This window comes from Carassius auratus, chromosome 21, assembly GCF_003368295.1.
Source record: "Carassius auratus strain Wakin chromosome 21, ASM336829v1, whole genome shotgun sequence".
NCBI lineage: Eukaryota > Metazoa > Chordata > Actinopteri > Cypriniformes > Cyprinidae > Carassius > Carassius auratus.
In genome coordinates this window covers 1,312,751-1,333,793 of record NC_039263.1, presented here as the reverse complement: position 1 = coordinate 1,333,793, position 21,043 = coordinate 1,312,751, and the positions used below count along the sequence as shown (strand labels likewise).

General features: G+C 37.3%; 1 protein-coding gene and 1 long non-coding RNA gene across 6 annotated transcripts in view; one reads left to right on the top strand and one right to left on the bottom strand.

The window, feature by feature from the left end:
* The window catches only part of LOC113038178 (transcription factor COE1), a 122,237-nt gene extending 105,966 nt beyond the window's left edge, over positions 1 to 16,271 (bottom strand). For 2 of the 4 annotated variants that reach the window (XM_026195427.1, XM_026195425.1), the window contains exons 1-5: positions 15,454 to 16,269; positions 9,837 to 9,993; positions 8,937 to 9,000; positions 7,792 to 7,847; positions 208 to 281 (exon numbers count right to left, since the gene is read on the bottom strand). In XM_026195427.1, the coding sequence (XP_026051212.1) occupies positions 208 to 281; positions 7,792 to 7,847; positions 8,937 to 9,000; positions 9,837 to 9,993; positions 15,454 to 15,587 (485 nt within the window). In that variant the 5' untranslated portion in view covers positions 15,588 to 16,269. Of the gene's footprint in view, positions 1 to 207; positions 282 to 7,791; positions 7,848 to 8,936; positions 9,001 to 9,836; positions 9,994 to 15,453 lie in introns of all 4 variants that reach the window. The other 2 variants (XM_026195426.1, XM_026195424.1) reach the window with 2 other exon arrangements.
* On the top strand, positions 10,116 to 13,872 carry LOC113038179 (uncharacterized). 2 transcript variants are annotated; one of them, XR_003274737.1, is made up of 6 exons: positions 10,116 to 10,415; positions 11,194 to 11,242; positions 11,722 to 11,866; positions 11,958 to 12,093; positions 12,587 to 12,714; positions 13,496 to 13,872. It is a non-coding gene; the product is annotated as an uncharacterized LOC113038179 (long non-coding RNA). The 2 variants fall into 2 exon arrangements; XR_003274736.1 differs by having other exon boundaries at positions 11,719 to 11,866.
* Positions 16,272 to 21,043: the final 4,772 nt, after the last annotated feature.

Below are 21,043 nucleotides of genomic sequence, written 5' to 3'. Positions count from 1 at the left end.
AAAGTGCCAATTAAAAGTACTTTCAGCCAGTGGAACGAACTGAATTGTTATTTATAATTATTATTTAAAAGATTATGTACTATACAGTTTGATTGGGTTTTTAAATTTGAAATATGTTCTGATTTGCTGTGATTGCGCCTTATCACGCAGCATTTTCAGCAGGACATACGAATCACTTGGAAACTCGGAAAATGGAAAAAGTCTCACCTGCACATGATTTCATGAGTCAGGAGCACACGGCACATCTCCGGATTCTTGTCCTGACCTTCATATATGATGGCCTTTGAACAGAGAGAGGGGGGAAAAGTCAGAGTTTGGACTCACACAGGCTTTATTTAATATTCTTGTGAAATCAAAATTAAATGAAGCATGTTACATGTGAAGATATATTTCAGGAAGCTGACACTGACCACACGACATCCCCCCCAAAAAAAAAATTTCCTCCACTTATCCACCCTCACATTCAGCGATGGATTCACAGAAGCCCATTCCACTCGAGGAACACGCTGCGAGGAGGCGTAGTTCTGCCTTTAAAGCCTGTTGGCCTGGTCGTATTTAATAAATATCAGCATGTGTCGTGGGGAATCGTCTAGGCTGATCCAATATTTCTGGACAGGCTGGCCAGAGCTCCGGCTCCACACAGGACTGTGGCTCATTACGTAAAGGAAAACAGAAGGTGAGAAATGAAGGTGCTCCAATAAGAAGAGCTCATTGTTTCACTTCTAGCTCCTCCAGGGCTCGGGGCTGAGGTGGGGTAACATTGTTAGAGGCTTGGATGTGCAATAGCACAAGCTCTGAATGATTTGAGGGATGGGTAACAAGCCGAAGAACACCTGTTGTAGATGGAGGAGATGATATGTAACGTAACTGGCTGCTCAGATTCTAACAAGCGGGAGATGTAATGATAGTGATTCCTATGGATAAGAAAAAACCTACTGCTGAATGTCAAAAGGAAATACTGTTTGCAATTTTACTTCTGTAATATAGCGTTGAGTTTGTAAAATGTATCAAAATGTGATTCAGAAATCATGTTGTGTGTTTACTATAAACTATTTAGAGCTAGCATGCCAGATTTGTGAATGATTCGCTCTTTTGTTCTAACTGAAGTGAAGTGACATTCAGCCAAGTATGGTGACCCATACTCAGAATTTGTGCTCTGCATTTAACCCATCCGAAATGCACACACACAGAGCAGTGAACACACACACACACACTGTGAGCACACACCCGGAGCAGTGGGCAGCCATTTATGCTGCGGCGCCCGGGGAGCAGTTGGGGGTTCGATGCCTTGCTCAAGGGCACCTAAGTCGTGGTATTGAAGGTGGAGACAGAACTGTACATGCACTCCCCCCACCTACAATTCCGTCCAGCCCGAGACTAGAACCCACAACCCTTCGATTGGGAGTCCAACCCTCTAACCATTAGGCCACGACTTCCCTGGTCATACGAGTTTGAAAAAAGATCTGAAATTGTTCGTGATTCAGTGTGATGAATTCGGACAGTTCACTTCCGCATCATTTGCCACCGTTTGTCAAACTGAAATAGTAATGGCATATTTTCTAAGAAAAGAACAAATGAGAGCTGATTGAGGGTAGATATTTACCTACTATGCATTCAATGGAAGAAATAAGCATATGGCAAAACTTCTTCAATCATTTGTCGACGATGAAGCAGCATTGTGTGCAGCTTCGGAATGACTGTACAGCAGGTAAAGATGATTTATCCATTTATATTACAAAAAGACACCATATCTCAAAAAAACACAAGAAAGGTCTATTTAGTTATACTTGAACGCTAAACGTAAAAAGCATCCAACAAACAATGCCGGACTGGACTTGTTCGATTCACAAGCAAATGTCTAACAAGCTGCTTTTTGCTGAATCAAAGTATACGGCGTGACTAGTGTTGTTTGATTCATGAAAAAATAAGACTTATGAGCCAGTTCTTTTGAATCAGTCTGAATCAGTCAGAGTGGATTGTTAATCAAGATCTGACTCACTTAGTAATATTTTGGTCATATCAGTCTCCAAATGAAATGTTATCAAATGTCATAATTACATAGGCTACACTATCAGTTTGAAACAAAAGTTTTGTGTTTCAAAATGTGTTTCAAAGATATCTCTTATCCAAGGCTGCATTTAGCAATCAGAAATACAGTAAAACCGTAATATTGTGAAACATCATTACCATGATTTGCTGCTAAAAAAAACAACAACAAAAAAACACACATTTATTATTATTATAAATGTTAGAAACAGTTGTGCTGTTTAATATTTGTGTGATACTCTACCAAAAAGTTTCTTCTTCTTTTCTTTTTTTTTTTTCAATATATTTATAATTTTACAAAACTTTTGTATTTTGAATAAATGCTGTTCTTTTGATTTTTTAAATTATTGAATAATCTTTAAAAAAGTTTAATGGGCTCAACAAAATATTAAAGAGCAAAAACTATTTTCAGCATTGATAATTATAAGAACCATTATTAATAATTAAACGGCAATAATAATCAAACACCAAATATCATATTAGAATGATTTCAGAAGGATCATGTGACATTGAGGACTGATGCTGAAGATTCAGCTGTAATGTCCAAGGAATAAATTACATTTGGAAATCTATTCAAATGGTAAACAGTTATTTTATAGTTATATCACAATATTGACAGTATTTATCTCTTCAATTCACTCTTTCATTTTTGCATCTCTCACTCATGGGTAAAAATGTGAAGTGCCTATGCGCTCACTGGGATACTACCTATGCTAGCGTGTGACGTGCCAAACCATCAGTGGCGGGGGGCACAGGGGCGGTGGGGGGAGGAGGTGGGTGCGAGAGAGCAGTTGGGATGCCAGACTGGAGCACGGTGCACCATCTGGTACGGCCCCCCGATTTTCTCCCAAATTTTCTCGGCTTTGCTCTCACCCCTCCTTAACACAAAACACAGCGCTGCCAGGCTGGCAAAGCCTCGTGTGTCCCCCCTCCTCCCCGAGCTGAATGTTGGACATGGCATGCCATTCCGAACAGTGCCGCGTTTGACTACGCCAAGCGTGTCACCTTGCTAAGATTCTGGGATCTCATTCGTAGGCAGCAAATCTGTCCCGTTACGCACAGTCATTACTCTCTGCCATGTAACGGAGGTGTAATTCAGCAAGCCTGTCCACCATCGAAAAAGTTTGTCACATTGACCTTAACTGGGAAAAAAAAGAAAACACTGACGGAAAGTTCTATCTACCAAGAAAAGGGTAATTTGACAGGAGAAATATCCAGAGACAGACGATACATCGGCTCATTGTTTGATGTCTTTCAGATGTACTTTACATTATACAAAGGCACTGAAAGTGATATTGTTACAGCCAGTGCTGGAGTTGGCAAGCTCGGAGCATTTGTTCAGATGGTTTTCTTTCACTTTGAGGGAATGGGGGCTAAGGTCTTCTAGAAGTACACAGCATGCATCACTGTCTGCCAGCCCAAAGACCTGCTTCATATTACTATCTATAAACACCAAATCTATCTTCTCCCATTCCGGCAGAGCTGTGCTCCGGAACAGCAGTATTCTTTCACTTGCTTTAATGACTTAATAAAATATTATGAATCGATTATAAAAGGTAATTTGGGTGATATTCCACCATTTAAGTCAACCAATTACCCTACATATTAATGAATACACATTGTTTTTTTTTTTTGGTTTTTTTTGTTTTTTCTCACAAGATATAATTTCATGTTTTTATTTATTTTGTATTTTTTTTATTGTCAAATTGCATAATTGTCCATTGCAAAGCAATCCACAATGCTTTGCACAATAGTGTCTCATTTTCCTCCAGTCATACAAATGGAAGTGACTCATATTAAGATTCATTAGTATTTTGTTTGTATTAAGCGCTCTCAAAAGGGACATTTTAGGTTACCAGCTCCTACAGTGTGCCATCTCGATAACTTTTAAAGACTCTTTAAAGACTGCTTTTACTGCGATCAAAGAACAGGAAGTGCTGTGATAAACGCAGGAAATAGTTTCTTGCACACAGAGTGTGCAAAGGTGGTGCGTAAAAATTACCCTATGTTAATGTTCTATTAGTGTGATTTTTAGGGAAGTTTTAACTGCGTGCCAAAGTGCGAGAAGGGCACATTAATAAGCATGCAACATTCATATGCCTTGTAATACATATTTCATCTCGCCAAGCACACTTTTCATATTTCATCCAGCGTTTTCCTCAATGGCTTTGATGTGATGCTTGAAATCGAAGGCAAGTAAACAAGAAGCTATAAATAATTGGAAACCTACTTCCTACACAGTTGGCATCATCTGTTAGCATGCCATTAAGAACACGGCTGCCTTTTTTTCCCAGGCCACTGCGCTACCTTTAAAGAGGTGCTGTCTTGGCGGTGATTTCACTCTTTGTTCTCCCACACACACAGGAGCGTTCACATACACGAATAAGTATCCCACCCCACCCCTGATCAGCTGTTCAGACATAAAGCCTGAGAAACAAGAGAAGCGGAAGAGAGAGCAAGAGTTGGGCAGGCAGAGAGACAGACAGGAGAATAGACGCAGGGTTTCTAGAGACAGACATCTGAGGGACTTCTAGACGGTGAGCAGGAGAGCCGGGATCAAAACAAGGCAGAAAAGAAGAGAGCTGTGGAGTGGATGGGTTAAAAGAGTGAGAAAACAAAGCTACGTGAAAAGAAATGTGCATTGCCAAACCAATCACAATGCATTTTGTATTTGACATGCCTTTGGAGGGCGGGGTTTTGGAGAGAGGGCGTGGTCTGACTCACTGGCTAAGTTTAGCTCAAGCTTAAGTTAGCTCAAGCTAAACAACAAACATCTCGCACTGCATCTTAAAAACATAAACAATCCAGGAGGTAATGACAGAGGAAAATGAAAAGTAGGATAGATGAGGGAGGAATGTGGGAGGTCTGCTGTCTCTGCACTGTGTTTATCAGATGTGTTGGCGCTTGAAACTGCTGATCACAGTTTTAACTGTCAAACTCACACTTGAGGCCCCCCCCCACATCCCCGACTCTCTCTTCTGTACCCCATAAGAAGTTACAATCCCAGTATAAAGGTGTGATTATTTTCGTCAAACTTGTTAAATGCAGATCCCACGCCACAGCCAGTTCTAAAGATTTAATTGCTCTCGTCAATCGCAGTATTTTCTGTCTAAACAAATACTAACGCCTAACGTTAACTTTGGTAAAGCATAGATAGCACATTCTGATAAATAGCATCATTGTTTGTCGTGATCTGAACCATTTGTGAAATCTGAAATCAGTCTATGAATTCTAAACTTTTCTTAACAGGTGACCAAGTGATTGAGTTGACCAATGAAAACTGTGGGGCGGGGTTTGCACTTAACCCATGTTACTATTCCTTGAATTAGCATGCTAGAATCTTAGTATGTGAAGTTTTCTTCCCTCAGCCGCCTAAACTCGTGTATTCTGGGTTTAATACAAGTTTAAAGCATGACAAACAAACCAATACAAAATGAAAGCGAAATGAGCTACAGCTCACAATGTCAGATTCAGAGCACATATTCTAACCGCTAGGCCACTGCTAAAACAACAGATGCAGCAAATTAACACTATAGCTTGAAATGTTAAACACTGGGATGTTTACGGTCTCTGCTGAATCTAATAATTTGCCTGTGACAGTAACTACCAAAATAACAAGCATCTTCATGCAACTGTTGAGCGGTTGCAAGAGTAAAATCTCGCCACAGAATAATAAGCTCTGTATCCGCAGTATAACAGTAAATCTGGACACTAATTACAGTCCAAGCTAAAGCTGTTTTAGCTGTTTTTGCCACCGTAACATAAACAGAGTGTAAGTGTTTTAGCCTTGCTAGTATTGCGAAACACTGTACAAGCCTCTGGGATTAGCATTTGTTCCCACAGCCACATAGAAAGTAACATGATTGCTAACAAATTTGAATCAGCGCTGCTCTCTAAAGTTGCAGCGTTCAATTATTTGGCCAGGAATCCATGCGATTGGGAATTTCACTCAAATGTCATAAGAAAACTATTTGGTTTGAAAGTGACTTTCTGTGTGAGCTGTGTCGTTGACGATGGACAATGGACCTTTCGGCCTGCAAAAGTTCATTAACGTTGCAACTTAACTTACTACACAGCCCTATAACTAGCATCTCACGACTGCTTCTGAGTGATTACAGAAGGCCGACGGGGATATAGAACATCACAAAAGATTACTCAGGTCGTCTGTAACCCGATAACGACTGCCAGCGGAGTAACATCCGCACTCCCTTCTCAAGAGAGTCTACTCTTCAATCCGAAAGCTTGTTTGTAGCCCGAGCCGCAACATGGCCCGAGACACCTGTAGCTGTCCTGTGGTCAGCCGGTATCCAGGTCTCATTTCACCCTCTCAACAGGTCTGACTGGCCCAGAGCGAAACCACATCTGATCCCAAACTCTCTCACACTCTCATTCACCTGAGGAAATCAAAGACAACAGCCTGTCGGCGCGGTAAATATATCACTCGTTACGGTGCTTTTTGAGTTGTTACAAGGTAACTATCTATCTTGTTGTTGGAGAAGGGGATTTGATATCCTCCGACTGCCGTTACACATGTTCCCCAATCTTTAAGTGTAGTTCTAAGTGGATCCCTTTAGCAAGATGATTCAACCATGGGTTGTCTTCACATCTGAAAGTTTCCCGCGCACAATGCGGCAGCAAAGGGGATCGCAATCTCATTCTCTGTGACTTCTATTACATGTGTTGTAATACCTGCGCAAAAATAATGAATACACGTGCTAAATATATTCCGAGAAGACTGACATGAAAACTGCCGGCAAACAACTACAAAAGATTTGTGAGGGGGAAGCCGAGGCGTCTGGGTGATTATTTTTTAACTTGACACTGATAAACAGCGCTCTAGCGACACTTCGCTCAAAAGTGCCATGTCCTCCCACGAAGTGCAGCAAAGCAGATAGTTAGGAAACAACAGCTTTTCTACCTACTGCCAGACTAGTGCTGTCAAAGTGGCAGCTACTGGGGTTTAATGCGCTATGATGTTTCCCGCCACGCAACTTAGGCAGGAGGGAGAGGGAGCTGCCGCCCGCATGTAAGTTAGCGACCATTAGTGAAGTGTAAAGAGCCTAGCGTGGAGCCTTTCTCAGTTTGCACGGATATGTTTCTCTTTGACAAAAATGCTAATCGCTAATTCCCATGACATGCTAATTAGGGCTGATCCAGGGTCAGAAAAAAAACACTAGTTAAAAACCATCCAATCACTAGCCCAGGGCCACACATGTCTTCGGTGACAGATAAAATCAAACAGGAAACAGGAAACAGGCAACACTAATAATGTAGATCTGCCATATCGTACATACTAGAAATGAAACAAGACAGAGTTCAGAAGAAAGCAGCAGAGCATGACATGTGAACCACACCAACGGGAAACACAAACATGTTCACGAAAAGGTCTAGAAGGAGCTATGCAAGCGTAGCAAAAATAATAATAATAATAAAAAAACTGATAAGAAAAAATCTGAAAAGAAAATATGGGTGCCCTTAAAATACACTCTCTGCTGTACAGTTAAACACCAAAGAAACTTTAAAACCACCGAGCACAAAAAGCCCAAAAGAGGCCACAGGACATCCAATGATGCATGTAAAAATGTGACACTGCCCGTGGGAGATACGCATGCTCTCCGCTGTGAGATTCATCTGTACGGAGCACAAACAGTTCAACCCTTAGCATGTCCTGATGCCCCAACATGTATGAATTAGCCTCTGGTGACATGCGCAGATGGTGGTGCACGGGACGAGATGAACCCTTACCTGTTTAGTCATGGAGTCAATTAGTCTTACATAAAAATCCTGCTCTGTTCTGATGCCTGGAACACAAAAAACTTGACATTAGCATGTGCCTTTCATCACATTTCCCACAAACACATTCACATTCATTATCTCTAAATCGGCCATTGCAATGCACTGTAATTGCACCAAGCATAATGCTCTTGAAAAAACAAGCCTAATTGTATTGTAATATGTCAAGATATTAAATAAACAATATATGCCATATATGTAAAACATAGTATTTTCCACATACTGTATTTATAGAAGAAGATTAAAGAACTAAATTACTTTTCTTTTTTTTCTTTTTTTTTTTAGATTAGATATTTTGGGAAGGAAAAATGTATAAGTAGCCTAATTATAACTTTAACATTGAATACACCTGCCCATGTCACATATCATAATTAACGGTTTATATACTACTTTTTATTACTAGTTTATATGGTTAATTCTTTATGAAAACACGTAATGCATGATTGAATTTAAAAATTAATTATACTTAAGTTTAATTATTTAAATTAAAATCTAAATGGTGCCAAAATCACGACATTTTTAATACTGACGAATAAAATCACAAATCAAAATGACAGAAATTATTGCGATGGTAAATAGTGATGAAAACGTTTACAAAAGCACTGAGCACAGTATGCTCGAGAGGTGGCAGAACTAACAGCTGGTTTATTTAGAAACTGACCAGATGACAAATGATAGACAGGCTGTCAGATTCCACACTAATGAACATGATCAATCCACACTCACTCCAAGAAAAACACATTAACAATTAATATCGCTGGGTTGGAAATGGGTTTCTAATTGATTTAAACCTTGAGTGAATTATTAATGCTTTAAATTCAAACTGATTCATTGTGAAGAGCCATGCTTTGATTTGAAGAAAGTAAATGAGAATTAGTTGGTGTCGAGGAGTCAACCACTGATTGCGTTTAATTGTTCAGAGCGAAACAGTCTCGATCGGTTAAATTATTGATTTCAATCACTGCCAATCTTCGCCAGATTGAGATCCCTAATGACAGCACCTGCTACTGTTGCTGTTTTAGTGCGATGAATTGCAAATCACGATCAATGAAAGTGCGCAAACGCAAGCGTCGCGCGCAAATATGAGCATGTCTTACCGTTGCTGTAGAGAAGTTGCAGTCTGTAATGTATGCCATTGTTTGTCTTTTCTCCTGTAGTCTCCTGTTCATGAAAATAATATTACAACAGGTCTCAAAATCATAGGCTATATGGGTAGTAATGGGAGGAAAGTTTACTGCGCTTACAAAATAATATGGTTTGGCACTGTTTAATATAATTCAGTTGTAGTGCAAATACTGTTTTTGTTTAAAAAAAAAAAAACAGCGTGTGTATAGCTAAACAAAACGGAATTAGTAATTGAATTTCATGTATGAAGTCAAATTAATTTATTCTTAGCTGTACGTTATGTCACTAAGTATTCGGTTATAGCATCATAGTAAGTTATAGGCCATTACTGATATTACTTAGGCTATATAACATTACATTCATATAAATGCATGATCTAAATTTTTCTAAATATGTACATTTTGCTCTATTAAAATAGTTGAAAAATTCTGTTAAGGCGGCAGAAAAAAATTCAAGTTATTGAATTTTGAAGGCATGCAAAATAAACAGACCTATTCACGAATTTTATTTATAAAGAAATGCATATAAAACCTTAATCTTACATTTTTTTAATTAATCTGTATTAGTATTGTTCATATTAAATAACTATACGATTTAATTCCTGTGTTATTCCTTGATGTTTATTTCAATGTAATATTGCAATAATTTTGTTTATACTGATCACATATTATTTCAATATGCTATGTTCACACGTTAATTATTTAAACTGTTTTTAAATGTGCGTTATTTTGTTTACTAGGCATATAAAAGCTTATGCACTTTTAAAAATATATATTTAAAAAAAAAAAAGGCATGTGCGAACGTATTTAGCGCTCCGGTGACATCGTGGTGCTGAAAATCAGTTTTTGAAGAAGCTCGTTCATGAAACTCACCTTCTCTTTTTCCACAAATCCGACAAAAGAGGTCCTCTCGATTTCCACCGGCTGTCCTTGTCGGTCATAAAGGGCTAAAACGAAGTGGAAGAAGTTGGATTTGCGAAGATTTGAGGGCGGCTGTTTCTCGAAGTGCGCCCGGGCCAGTCCCACTCCACTGCGGGGAAGACACGGAGAACAACATCCTTCAGATAACGTACAGGCTAGATGTGTTATTGAAATAAAATGGATGTTTAATTTCTAATCCCATTGATTGGAGAATTAAAAACACCTATACACACTAAAAAATCCTGGGTTATTTTTTCTACCCAAGTGCTGGGTTGAGCCATTTGGGTAAATTTTTTGGGTTATTTTCTCAGTCTTGGGTAGTTTTTGGGTAGTTCTATGTAACCCAACCGCTGGGTTATTTTCTGGGTCGTTTTCACTGAGAGCTGAATCAATGCACCCCCTCCCCCACTCGGACGCAATAACCCAGCTCATTGGGTCAAATCAACTCCGCGCAGGATCAGCGCAGCGCGGGCTGACTGAATTCGAGGTGGAGGTGGATGCCACACACGCTGTAATATTTGGAGAAATAAGGTTCGTATCAATATATTTATACATTTGACATGTATTTTTAAACATATTTACACACATAACATAATAATGAGCGAACGAGCGATAAAAAGGCAAAGAAATGTGCGACAACAGTCACGTTTACATGACATTAAATGCACCGCCAGATTCGCTCGTTTTGGTTTGCTGGTAATGCCTGCTGGATAGTAAATACGTTTTCTTCAGTTTTTATGTGTTAAAAGACCCTTTTGTCAAAGTCTTACGTTTCTTCTTAACTGTTAAATGACATAATTTACTTCAAAGTCCATTAAGTCAATTAATTTCAATGCCACGAGATCAATGTGATGTAAACGTCCATTCCTTACCTTGCCCATCCTCCATCTTACTGCATGCAGTGCTAAGTCAAAACAACCCAATTTTTGGGTCATCTGTCGCGGGCATATTTTGGATCGTTACAGGAGAAAATATTTTAAAAACAAACTGACTTCAGCCTTTTCTTTCTGGTGAAATAAAGTTTGTATTGGTCTTTTTTTATCATTGAATCGTTACCGATTGGCAAAAATGTCCCATTCTGATTTTAAAATATCACTTAACGTTATATGATAGATCATAAAGCATCCTGCATTTGCGAGCACCAGAGATAACGTTACCTATTTTTTTTCTGTCTGATGTGTTTCGTTTTTTTTTTTCACAATAAAAATAAATTTCTAATCATTTATTCATTTAATAAATGTATTATTATTTGAAATCCAGGTAAGTGTCAATTAATCTTGGACTAAAATATATTGTTTTTTCCCCTCAGACCTGCTCTTGACTGTCCGTGGTGGCAAATCCACAGCCTTTCGCTGGAGGTGACACTTTTATCTCATCTAATTTGAATGATTGCCATACATTGATCATAATAAAATGACCATAAACCATAAAAAACAGCTGTTACTATTATTAAAAAGATCCGGTAACGTTATTGTGGTTATACCCGTTTAGTTAAAGGGTTAACGTTAATTCACCCAATAATCAAAATTATGTCATTAATAAGTCACCCTCATGTTGTTCCAAACCCGTGAGACCGTGAAACTGTCTTCCGAAGATGAACGGAGGTCTTACTGGTTTGGAACGACTTGTGAGCAAATTATGAGCAAAGTGAAATGTTAAGCAGTATAATTCAGGAATCAGTTTGCATGGAGTTTAGAAACATCCAGGATTTACTAGTTAAAGTGTTGAAAAGCTCTGAAGAGTATTTCTGTTTTTATGGAAACTAATCCTTTTACATGTAAAAAATGTTCATAAGCCTCTATTTGATTAACAGCATTGTTATTTCTTTGTCCAGTAGAATCAACCGTTTCTGAAGAGAGAGCTGAGGAAATTAAACAATGGCTGAGAAACAACACACAGCCCATCAGCCAGGTGGAACAGTACATCTGAAAAATATGTTTGAGGTCCTCCATGAGTTTCCTCGGCTAACTACCTCAGGCATGGTATGTTAACATAATGTCTTTGTCATATGGTAACATGAGTTATATTAAGTCTTTTTTGAGAAGTTTTTTTTTTTGTAATTTTTGCTTTTAGATTGCACAGGACTTTCACATTTTACATTAAGATGAAGCCCCAAAACTGTTTGAAAAATGGCTGGTATACTGACAGGATCTTGCTTTTTGTGAGCGAGAAGCAAAGCTTTCATGTACAGCTGAAGAAATGAAAGAAGGTTAAAATGTTTCTACAATATTTTGATATTATGGGCCAGATTTACTAATAGCTTGCACCATAGTACTGTCAGGATTACTAAAGAAATGCAGTGATGAAAAATTGGGCACATTTTTTTTGCAACTAACATTACTGCATATTTGTGGTAGTTTATATATTTTAACCCATTTTTGTGCTTGGCAAATAATTGCTGCTAGAAAATGCAGCATTTTCTCCTCTCATCTAATTTATTTAGAATGCCAGACAAATATGTTATAACAATGCTTTTAATTTATGCTGCTCTTGGTAGGATATGTTGGTCATTATGTGTCTGTTTTTTTTATTTGCATATTGTCAGTGGATCAACAGCACAACTTTACACTTCAGTCTACACTTTTATGGGATTTTGGACTCACGCTAATTTGACCTGTTTAGTAAATCTGGCCTTATATTCTCAATGACAACTCGCTACTGTTTTTACTAGTGTTGATGAATGTAATATTATTTTCCTACAGATGCAAAGGGAAATCTTGCACTAAAGCTGTTACCTGTTTTGCTTCTACCTCCACCCTACAAAATTGGCAGAAAAACAGTCCGACCCAGCATTGATGAAAGCAAAAAAGCTTTCATTGACATTCAGCCTGTAAGTACGACTTTACAGAAATTTACTTCAATCATTTAATGACTTCACCAGGTTGAATACACTACCATTCAAAAGTTTGGGATCGGTATGAGTTTTTAAATGTTTTTAAATTAAGTCTCTTCTGCTTACAAAGGCATTTATTTGATCCAAATACAGCAAAAATAGTAATGTTGTTAAATATTGTTACAATAAATTAATATTTGCTATTTGAATATATTAAGAACAAATTTTTTTTTTTGTGGTCAAAGCTGAATGTCCAACATCGTTATTCCAGTCTTATATATAGTAACATGTTGACAAGATATGCTCCATAAGAACTTTGTAATTTAATTTATAATGTATCTTGGATAAATAAGTCTGAGCTCACAATTTTTTTTCTGTAGATAATTTTCATTACTAAAACATCTTACTGGCAAATTTTTTTTTCAGTTTCACACTCTAGCAAGTTAAGGTCTTTTGCTTTTGTAGGGCAGAATATAAAATGTAGAAATTAAAAGTGTTAAATTAAAGTAAAATTAAAGTATTACAAGTGTTACCAAAACTCTTTTGACTTGCTTTGCATCCCTGTCAGTGGCTCTATCAAAGTGGGCCAGATCAAGCTGTAATAATTTTCAGGTATTTTGCCTCATCCAAAGCTCTGGCTATACAAGACCTACTGTTTCTAAAGACTGCTTGATTGAATAAACAGTTTCGAATGAATCCCCAACCCACCACCCATACCCACACCCCTGACACTCCCATTCTGTTTCACCTTTATTCATTTGCATTATCTGTCCTTTAGGTTGAAACAAATATGGTGGAGTACCTCCAGAAGGCTGAAGCATCAAGACCTTACCCTTATGTCCTGTAACTTGAAAATGGACACATTGCGTCGCGGGCATTTGTCATCCTCGCAGGAGAAGCTTTGGAACAAAGAACTATTGTTTAAGGGGAAGTCGTGGCCTAATGGTTAGAGAGTTGGACTCACAATTTAAGGGTTGTGTGTTCGAGTCTCGGGCCGACAGGAATTGTAGGTGAGAGGAGTGAATGTATAGTGCTCTCTTCCACCTTCAATACCACGACTTAGGTGCCCTTGAGCAAGGCATCGAACCCCCAACTGCTCCCCGGGTGCCGCAGCATAAATGGCTGCCCACTGCTCCGGGTGTGTGTTCACAGTGTTTGTGTGTGTGTTCACTGCTGTGTGTGTGTGCACTTCGGATGGGTTAAATGCAGAGCGTGAATTCTGAGTATGGGTCACCATACTTGGCTGAATATCACATTACTTTCACTTCACTTCATTGGGACAGTAAATGTATGTTTCAAATCGTTTTATGTTTTTGATGTAAACTAACCGAAACATTGTTTCTATATTAGGGAGTTTATTCATAATATTTTTGAGTTGGAGGGAAGTGAATCCCCAACAGTGAAATTTTTGCACTGGGCACTACATTCTTGCAAGTAGATTATAAGAGGTTCTTTGAACAAACAGTGGTTCAAGAACACGAGGTAGCATTTTAGTTTAAGTTTTATTTGCACATGAGATTTTTGTTATATTTTTTTTGTATAAACAACTGTTTTATTGTTTGAGGAAGAGTATTACTTTATGCGTACTGATGATTATCAATTACATTTTTATGTAGAAATCTTTTACTGCCAATACGTTGTATTTCATAGATTTATTTTTGTGTTCATTTTGTGGACTTAAAACAACAGGTCCATAATGTAGACTTAAAACAAATGTGCTTTGTAACAAACAGTTCTTGAGGTAAAGCATATGGATTATTTAAAAATAAGTATTTATTTGTATATTTAAAAAAAAACTTGAGGTTTTTTGGAGTTCATGAATTTCATGAGCATATGAATTAAAAATAATATGAATTATTTTTTAAATGTATTACTAAACCTTGTGGTTCTTTGGAGTTTATGAATTCAAATGTTTTTTTCTAAACATTTACAGTTTAGAAAAGTTTCAGAGTCAAACCATAAAAATGAAAGAAATTGTTTTAAATACTGTTTATAAATGGAATTTTATTTTTTTAGTTTTGTATGATCTCTTGAATTTTTGGTTGAGGTAAAGTGTAAAAAGTGTAATATGCTGAAAGAAAAATAAAGATAATACAATGTTGTCCTGTTTGTTTATTATGTGGTATATTTAATGTTAAAAGGAATAAAAATTCCTTTGAAAATATAACCCATTTATGAAATCAAATTAACCCATTATTTTTGTAAAAATAACCAATTTTTGGGTAGAAAAAACAACCCATTTGCTGGGTTAAAATTAATAACCCAACTTCTTGGGTTAGTTTAACCCCATATGGGTTCTGTCCTATATTTACCCAGCAGTTGTGTTAAAAACAACCCAATTTGGGTTGTTTTTAACCCAGTGTTTTTTAGAGTGTAGCTACATGTGTGTATACGAAATTATAATTATTATTTCTATTAGGCTATTATTATTATTGTTATTATTAGGTTATTGTAGGGCAATTATTAGCATATTCTTATTATTTCTCCAGCAAGTTCAATCCAGTGGTCCTAGGACCTCCAGATGTGACTGCATGCAAAAGAAGGTGAGCTTTGGCAAAGTCCCCAAACTTTGCATCCAAAGGAACTCATCAAAGCTCACTAAACGACAAAGCAAAGCGCATCAAAGGCTTAATCCTCGACAATCCGGATCGAGTTTCCTCAAAACAAACGCCGGCAGCACGATCGGTCCGCGCTCCGTGGGAGGCGATCGCAGTCGCAGCCCCGGGGGTATCTTACCTCTGCGCGGCCGTGTTCGCATCCAGCACCCCGGCGCCTTGCATCCATGTTCGGACTGCGTTCATGCCGGCTCCGATGGGCTCCTCTTTCAAAATACTCCCACTCCTTTGGATGCTCTCCTGAATCCCAAACATGAAACCGGGATCTCTCGCACTCGTTTCCCGTTGGTAGTGTTCTCAGGTGCCCACCTCCCGTGCGTAAAAGAGAGAGAGGGTGAGAGAGAGCGCGCGCTTGAGAGAAAGAGAGAGAGATGGGAAGGAGTTTGGAAACCAGGACAGATCGCTGTGTCACCAAGACGCAAAGTGGAAACAAAAAGCAAGACGTCTTTTCTGTGCTGCTGATAATGTTTCCTGGGAGCAGCTGGTGCGATCAAGCAGATCTCATATCAAATGTCACCGTGACCTAACAACTTTTCTCCTCTTGTCTTCTTCTTTTTTTCTTTGTCAGGACAAAACAAGAAAGTCAAAAGTGGCTAAATCAAGAGGAGGCTGTATCCTTAGCCCTCTCGATCAAACTGAAGTGATTTGTGTCTCTTCCCAAAGGAATCAATCCTTCCTTTGACTATGAGAGGGGAACTAAACACGAGCGCAGCAGCCCCGGAGGCTTGAAGGAGGAACCTGGAGAGGCGGTCCGAAGGCAAACCAGTGTCAGATCCGCCCAACCAGAGCTCTCTCTCCTCCACCCACTCCATCAGCTTGTCAGAAGGCATTACTCGAGCACTCAACAGAAGCTGATTGGAGTTAGACGCTACAAACGTCCCGCAGAAGGGGGCTGTATTGATCAGTCTAGTTAGCTTCTTGACGCTGTAATTGCCGGCGTGACGATAAAAAAAAAAAAAACATTTGCATCTTGTTCACACCTAAAAGCATAATGTGAACTTGAGAGAGCCGTAAATAAGGACAGATTGCACCTCGGCGTGTTGTGCAATGTCGCAGTTGCATCCATTAAAGATTTAAAGATGGAAAGAAGACGCTTAGGGTTCTTCAGATTCTTTGCAAAACCTTTAGGCAGGAGAAACTTGAAATCCACATCTTGCACTTGAAACCAAAAAATAACCATTAGAACGTTATATAAACGTTCGCTAGCTTGTCACACAAATATATATATATATATATATATATATATATATATATATATATATATATATATATATATATATATATATATACAGTGGCGGCTCCAGACAATTTTGATTGGGGGGGCAATGGGGGGTCCTGGTCATTTCAAGGGGGGTCTCATGAAAACCAACAAAAAATACAGTGGACACGGCTAATAACTGCATATTACTGCTACTTAACAACAAAAACAACACAGCATATCAACTACTTTGTTGATAATTTAATTAATTAATCAATTGCAGTTTGCAAACAATATGCTCAAACTTTAAAGGGTTGGCACTTTAAATGGTTCGCGTCACCAATACGCATTAATCCACAAATGACTTAAGCGGTTAACTTTTTTAACGTGGCTGACACTCCCTCTGAACAGGGCCGTGCAGAGACCTTTGGAGGGGCAGGTGCTCAAAGTATAAAAGGGGCACATGGAATAAGGCTTTAAATGGCGCTGCTCAAAATATCAATACAGCAATATATTTTGCAAATGCTTTGATGCAGTTTTGAAAAAGAAACAATAGAGAAGACACTTTTAAGTTTAAAATAATAATACCTCTGGGATTAGAAACTGAAATGTCTTAAAGTGTCCCAACCTGATGGCTTTTTCTTCTCTGTTCTACAGAATAATTAAGAACAGCAGTTATAATAAAAACTATGGAAAACACATGTGCCTCTACATTTTCCTCTTTCTCACCAGCCTCTGTCTCCTGGCTTGCTGTTACCTGATCTCTTTCTGTCACTTGTGCCTCTACATTTCCCTCTTTTTCTTCCTCTTTCTCCATCTCCTCATTTGATCTATTACTTTCCACTCTCTGTCCATCTAGGAACAAGGCTCTATTTACTATTTCAGCATTAATCTATTATTTTAACCATCACTACTACTCTTGCACTTAATTAATATGTCCACCTTAAATATTGATACAAAACATTAAAAAACTGATACACTGGAATATAGTGATTAATATTATTATTACTGTTGTAGTTGTTGTTGTCTAAAATCGAACACCTTTGCAATGTAAACAAATGACAGGTTACATTTGTTATTCATATCCTTCACACTGCACTTTGATGTCAGGTATATTATGCAGTTTTTATTGACATTGATATTTTTACATTTATTTCCAGAGAGATATTATTGAGTTTACAGGTTAAAGTGGTCTTGCTGTGGTAAACACTGTTGCTATTGTAGAAAAAAAATAAATTTGCGTCACATTTAAAATATAATTATATTTTAATTCATTTCTGAATTGTTTTTATTTTTATAATGATAATTCAGAGAATGAGAACATCTGAATAAGCCTTACCAGTGTTGTGATAATTATTTTTAAGGCACTCTATGTGTTAAAAAATAAATAAGTACTGTAATATAATAATAATTTAGTCAAATAACATAAAAAAGATCAGACCCCTCGATGCCTTTGAAACTTTTCTCCCTCAAAAAGCACGCTAGTGTTCTTCTACACTACAGGCTACACACAGCAATATATACAAACATATCTGCATGTTCTCACATCAAATCGTTCTTGTAAAATAATAAAAAGTAAATCAAAATCACTTCGCTGAGAATGAAACACCACTTACCAGCTGCCACGGTGTTGAAAATATCCTTTAGCAATTAAAAAATGCTCGTGAGGAATCGTCCCTGTCTGATGAGGTCATGAGATCTTCATGTTGGTCATTTTATTTACAGCTAAATTATTATTAAGAAATTGTACTAATATTATGATTGGGCGTGGGCAGGCATTCACAAAAGGGAATGTTATTACAAAAAAAAATTAAGGGGCAAAGGAGCAGGTGCTCAAGTGAACCGGTTCTTTTGGACAATTCGATCAAATAAAACCAGTTGGGGAAAAAAAACGGTTCACCGGATCTTTTGCGCTCGATGTAATGTCATTCGCGATGACCGCCCTTCATTCAAGCCTTTGGTTTACCCGCGCTTATAACACTAGCACAGAATCAGTTCAGAATCAATCATCAAAAGAATCAGTTCGGATCAGACGAGCTATGAGTCAGTCTGCTTCACACTGAATCACACATGCGCAGTATCATCAGCTCCTCGGTTCTCGATTCAGACGCGTCCAACAGAAACGGTTCTCGTTCAGTGTACGAATAAATGTCGAACTAATTATTATTTATTATTATTCTGCTTAGTTTGGAGATAATTTTGTTTATATTTATCCCGGATATATATATATATATATATATAAATATATAATCAGGAAGAGGGTGGGGGGTCAAATGGGGGGTCAAGGCGTTTTTTGGCAGGGTCTTGAGACCCCCCAGGACCCCCCCTGGCGCCGCCAGTGTATATATATATGTATATATATATATATTGAAATGCTAGTTGATGGAAGAGGCTAAAGAGAATATTAGGAACGGGAACCATGCGTTGGGCTTTTGCAGGGAATTAAGACGGCTAGCGGTTCATTAGAATTCAAAGGCACTTTAAATATAGTGAAGTTCAGGGAGTTCATTATAGTTGATCTGAGGCGCCTTCAAAGGGTTCTCCAGAGGGTTCCTTCTGTGTGACGATCTGAGGAACCAAACGCTGCATCAAGTGTCTTTTAAGCTTTAAAATATGACAAACCTTCCATGGAATTATAAAGCTATGTTTGAAATCCGACGGACGAATTTGAAGATATCTATATATACAGCCTATATTGAATAAAATTCAGTTCCTGAGTTTCCACAGCGTCTTTATCTCATTCAAATAATTAAAATGAAGTAGAGCTGAATTATGAATTCGATTTTTTTTAAGTCTGGTCATTTATTATTATTGTTATTCAGAAATGAGTAAAGAGAAAACAGGCGGATTTCTATATAGCTTTGTATTCAGAAACTAAAGAATACATAGGCTATCTAAAAATAAAAATAAAATATGTGGAAGATATACTCCATCGCATGGAGACAGAGCTGATATGAAATGGTCGATAACACAATATAAATCAAAACTAAATATATCGATAAGATTAATCCCAATATTATTCAATATTTTATGTATTTTGCACATACTACTGTTTCTCAAAAACAAAGATTTCTATACATTTTGGGCTGTTTCGTCCTTTAGCAATGAAGTAGCCTGGGCTACATAAAAAAAAAATAAAAAATAAAAAAACAGGCTGCAGCATGTAAAGAAAGAACAAAAACTAAATTCCCAAAACTTCAGTGCATTGACAGCACTGTAACATCTGATTGTTTGAAATAAGGATGTGGAGACCACGAAAACAGGAATATTTGCTGCGATAGATCACCGTAAGTAGTATGTTATTTGGTGAAAAAAAAACTGCAGGGCAATTATGTAGAATGCGTTCTGAGACAAACGCGCTCCTCTCCGGCTTAAACAAACACACACACGGCGCAAAGCATCTCTCACTCGAACCATTTTATTTTTCCAAGCTGTATAGCTGTGACTGACAGATATGCAGCCGTGTGCACTGGCCCCTGGGGCCACTATATTTAGAGTTTGTCCCCTCACTCTCCCACGCTGCACACTCATGAAACTTACACAGGCTACAATGTTTAAAAACTCTTCTGGAAAATAGATGTATTTATTCTTGATATTAGTAGGCTATATACTGACATAATTATTAAAATATAACCATTTACTATATTATTAATAGCCTTACTATTATTATTATTATATAAGCTACATATATACATATACTTTCTCGCGTGATTTTAATAATTAATTAATTATATATATATATATATATATATATATATATATATATATATATATAATTAGAAAAAATAATGAGAATAATAAGAGCTTTTCATTAGTAGAGTTTTTTTCTGATTCCAAATAATACATGAGATGAAATAAATACCCAATAATATTTTAAACAACAAAAACGCATAGTGGTCTTTACGCAAATGGTAATCATTCAGTGTTTTTTAAACTATGAATTATTTATAGAATTAAAATTCCATGTCCATGACGTATCACCCTGCCCGTTTTCTGTGTATTGTTTTTAAACATAGCATATCTATTTATAGCCTATTATCTTTTCCCAGAGCATATGAAGGTGGTTTAATAATGCCGGTACTCTTTATCGAATTTATTACCAAAATTATTTTAGTGTAGCCTTATTATATAATTTCGCTGATTTGTTAAAGAGCATTAATCAAATATGTAACTTCGTTCCCAGTTTGAGACGCGTCACCAAACGCACGTGTACCCTTTTGAACGTGATGCAGCAGCGCCATCGCGTGATCAAACTCAAGGTCAGTAAATTTTTTTCAATGTTTTCTTTCTTTTTTTCTGCAATGATGTGTTAAATTGATAGAAAGTTATAGTAATAGCATCCAAAATATTTTTTTTTTGTTAACAATATATTTGTGTACTGTGTATAGAGTGTGTATGTCTTTGCACAAATATACATATATATACACACACACACACACACACGCAGTATATGTATTTACATGTATATATAGGTTTATATATTATAGATTTAATATATAAACATTTTTCTCAA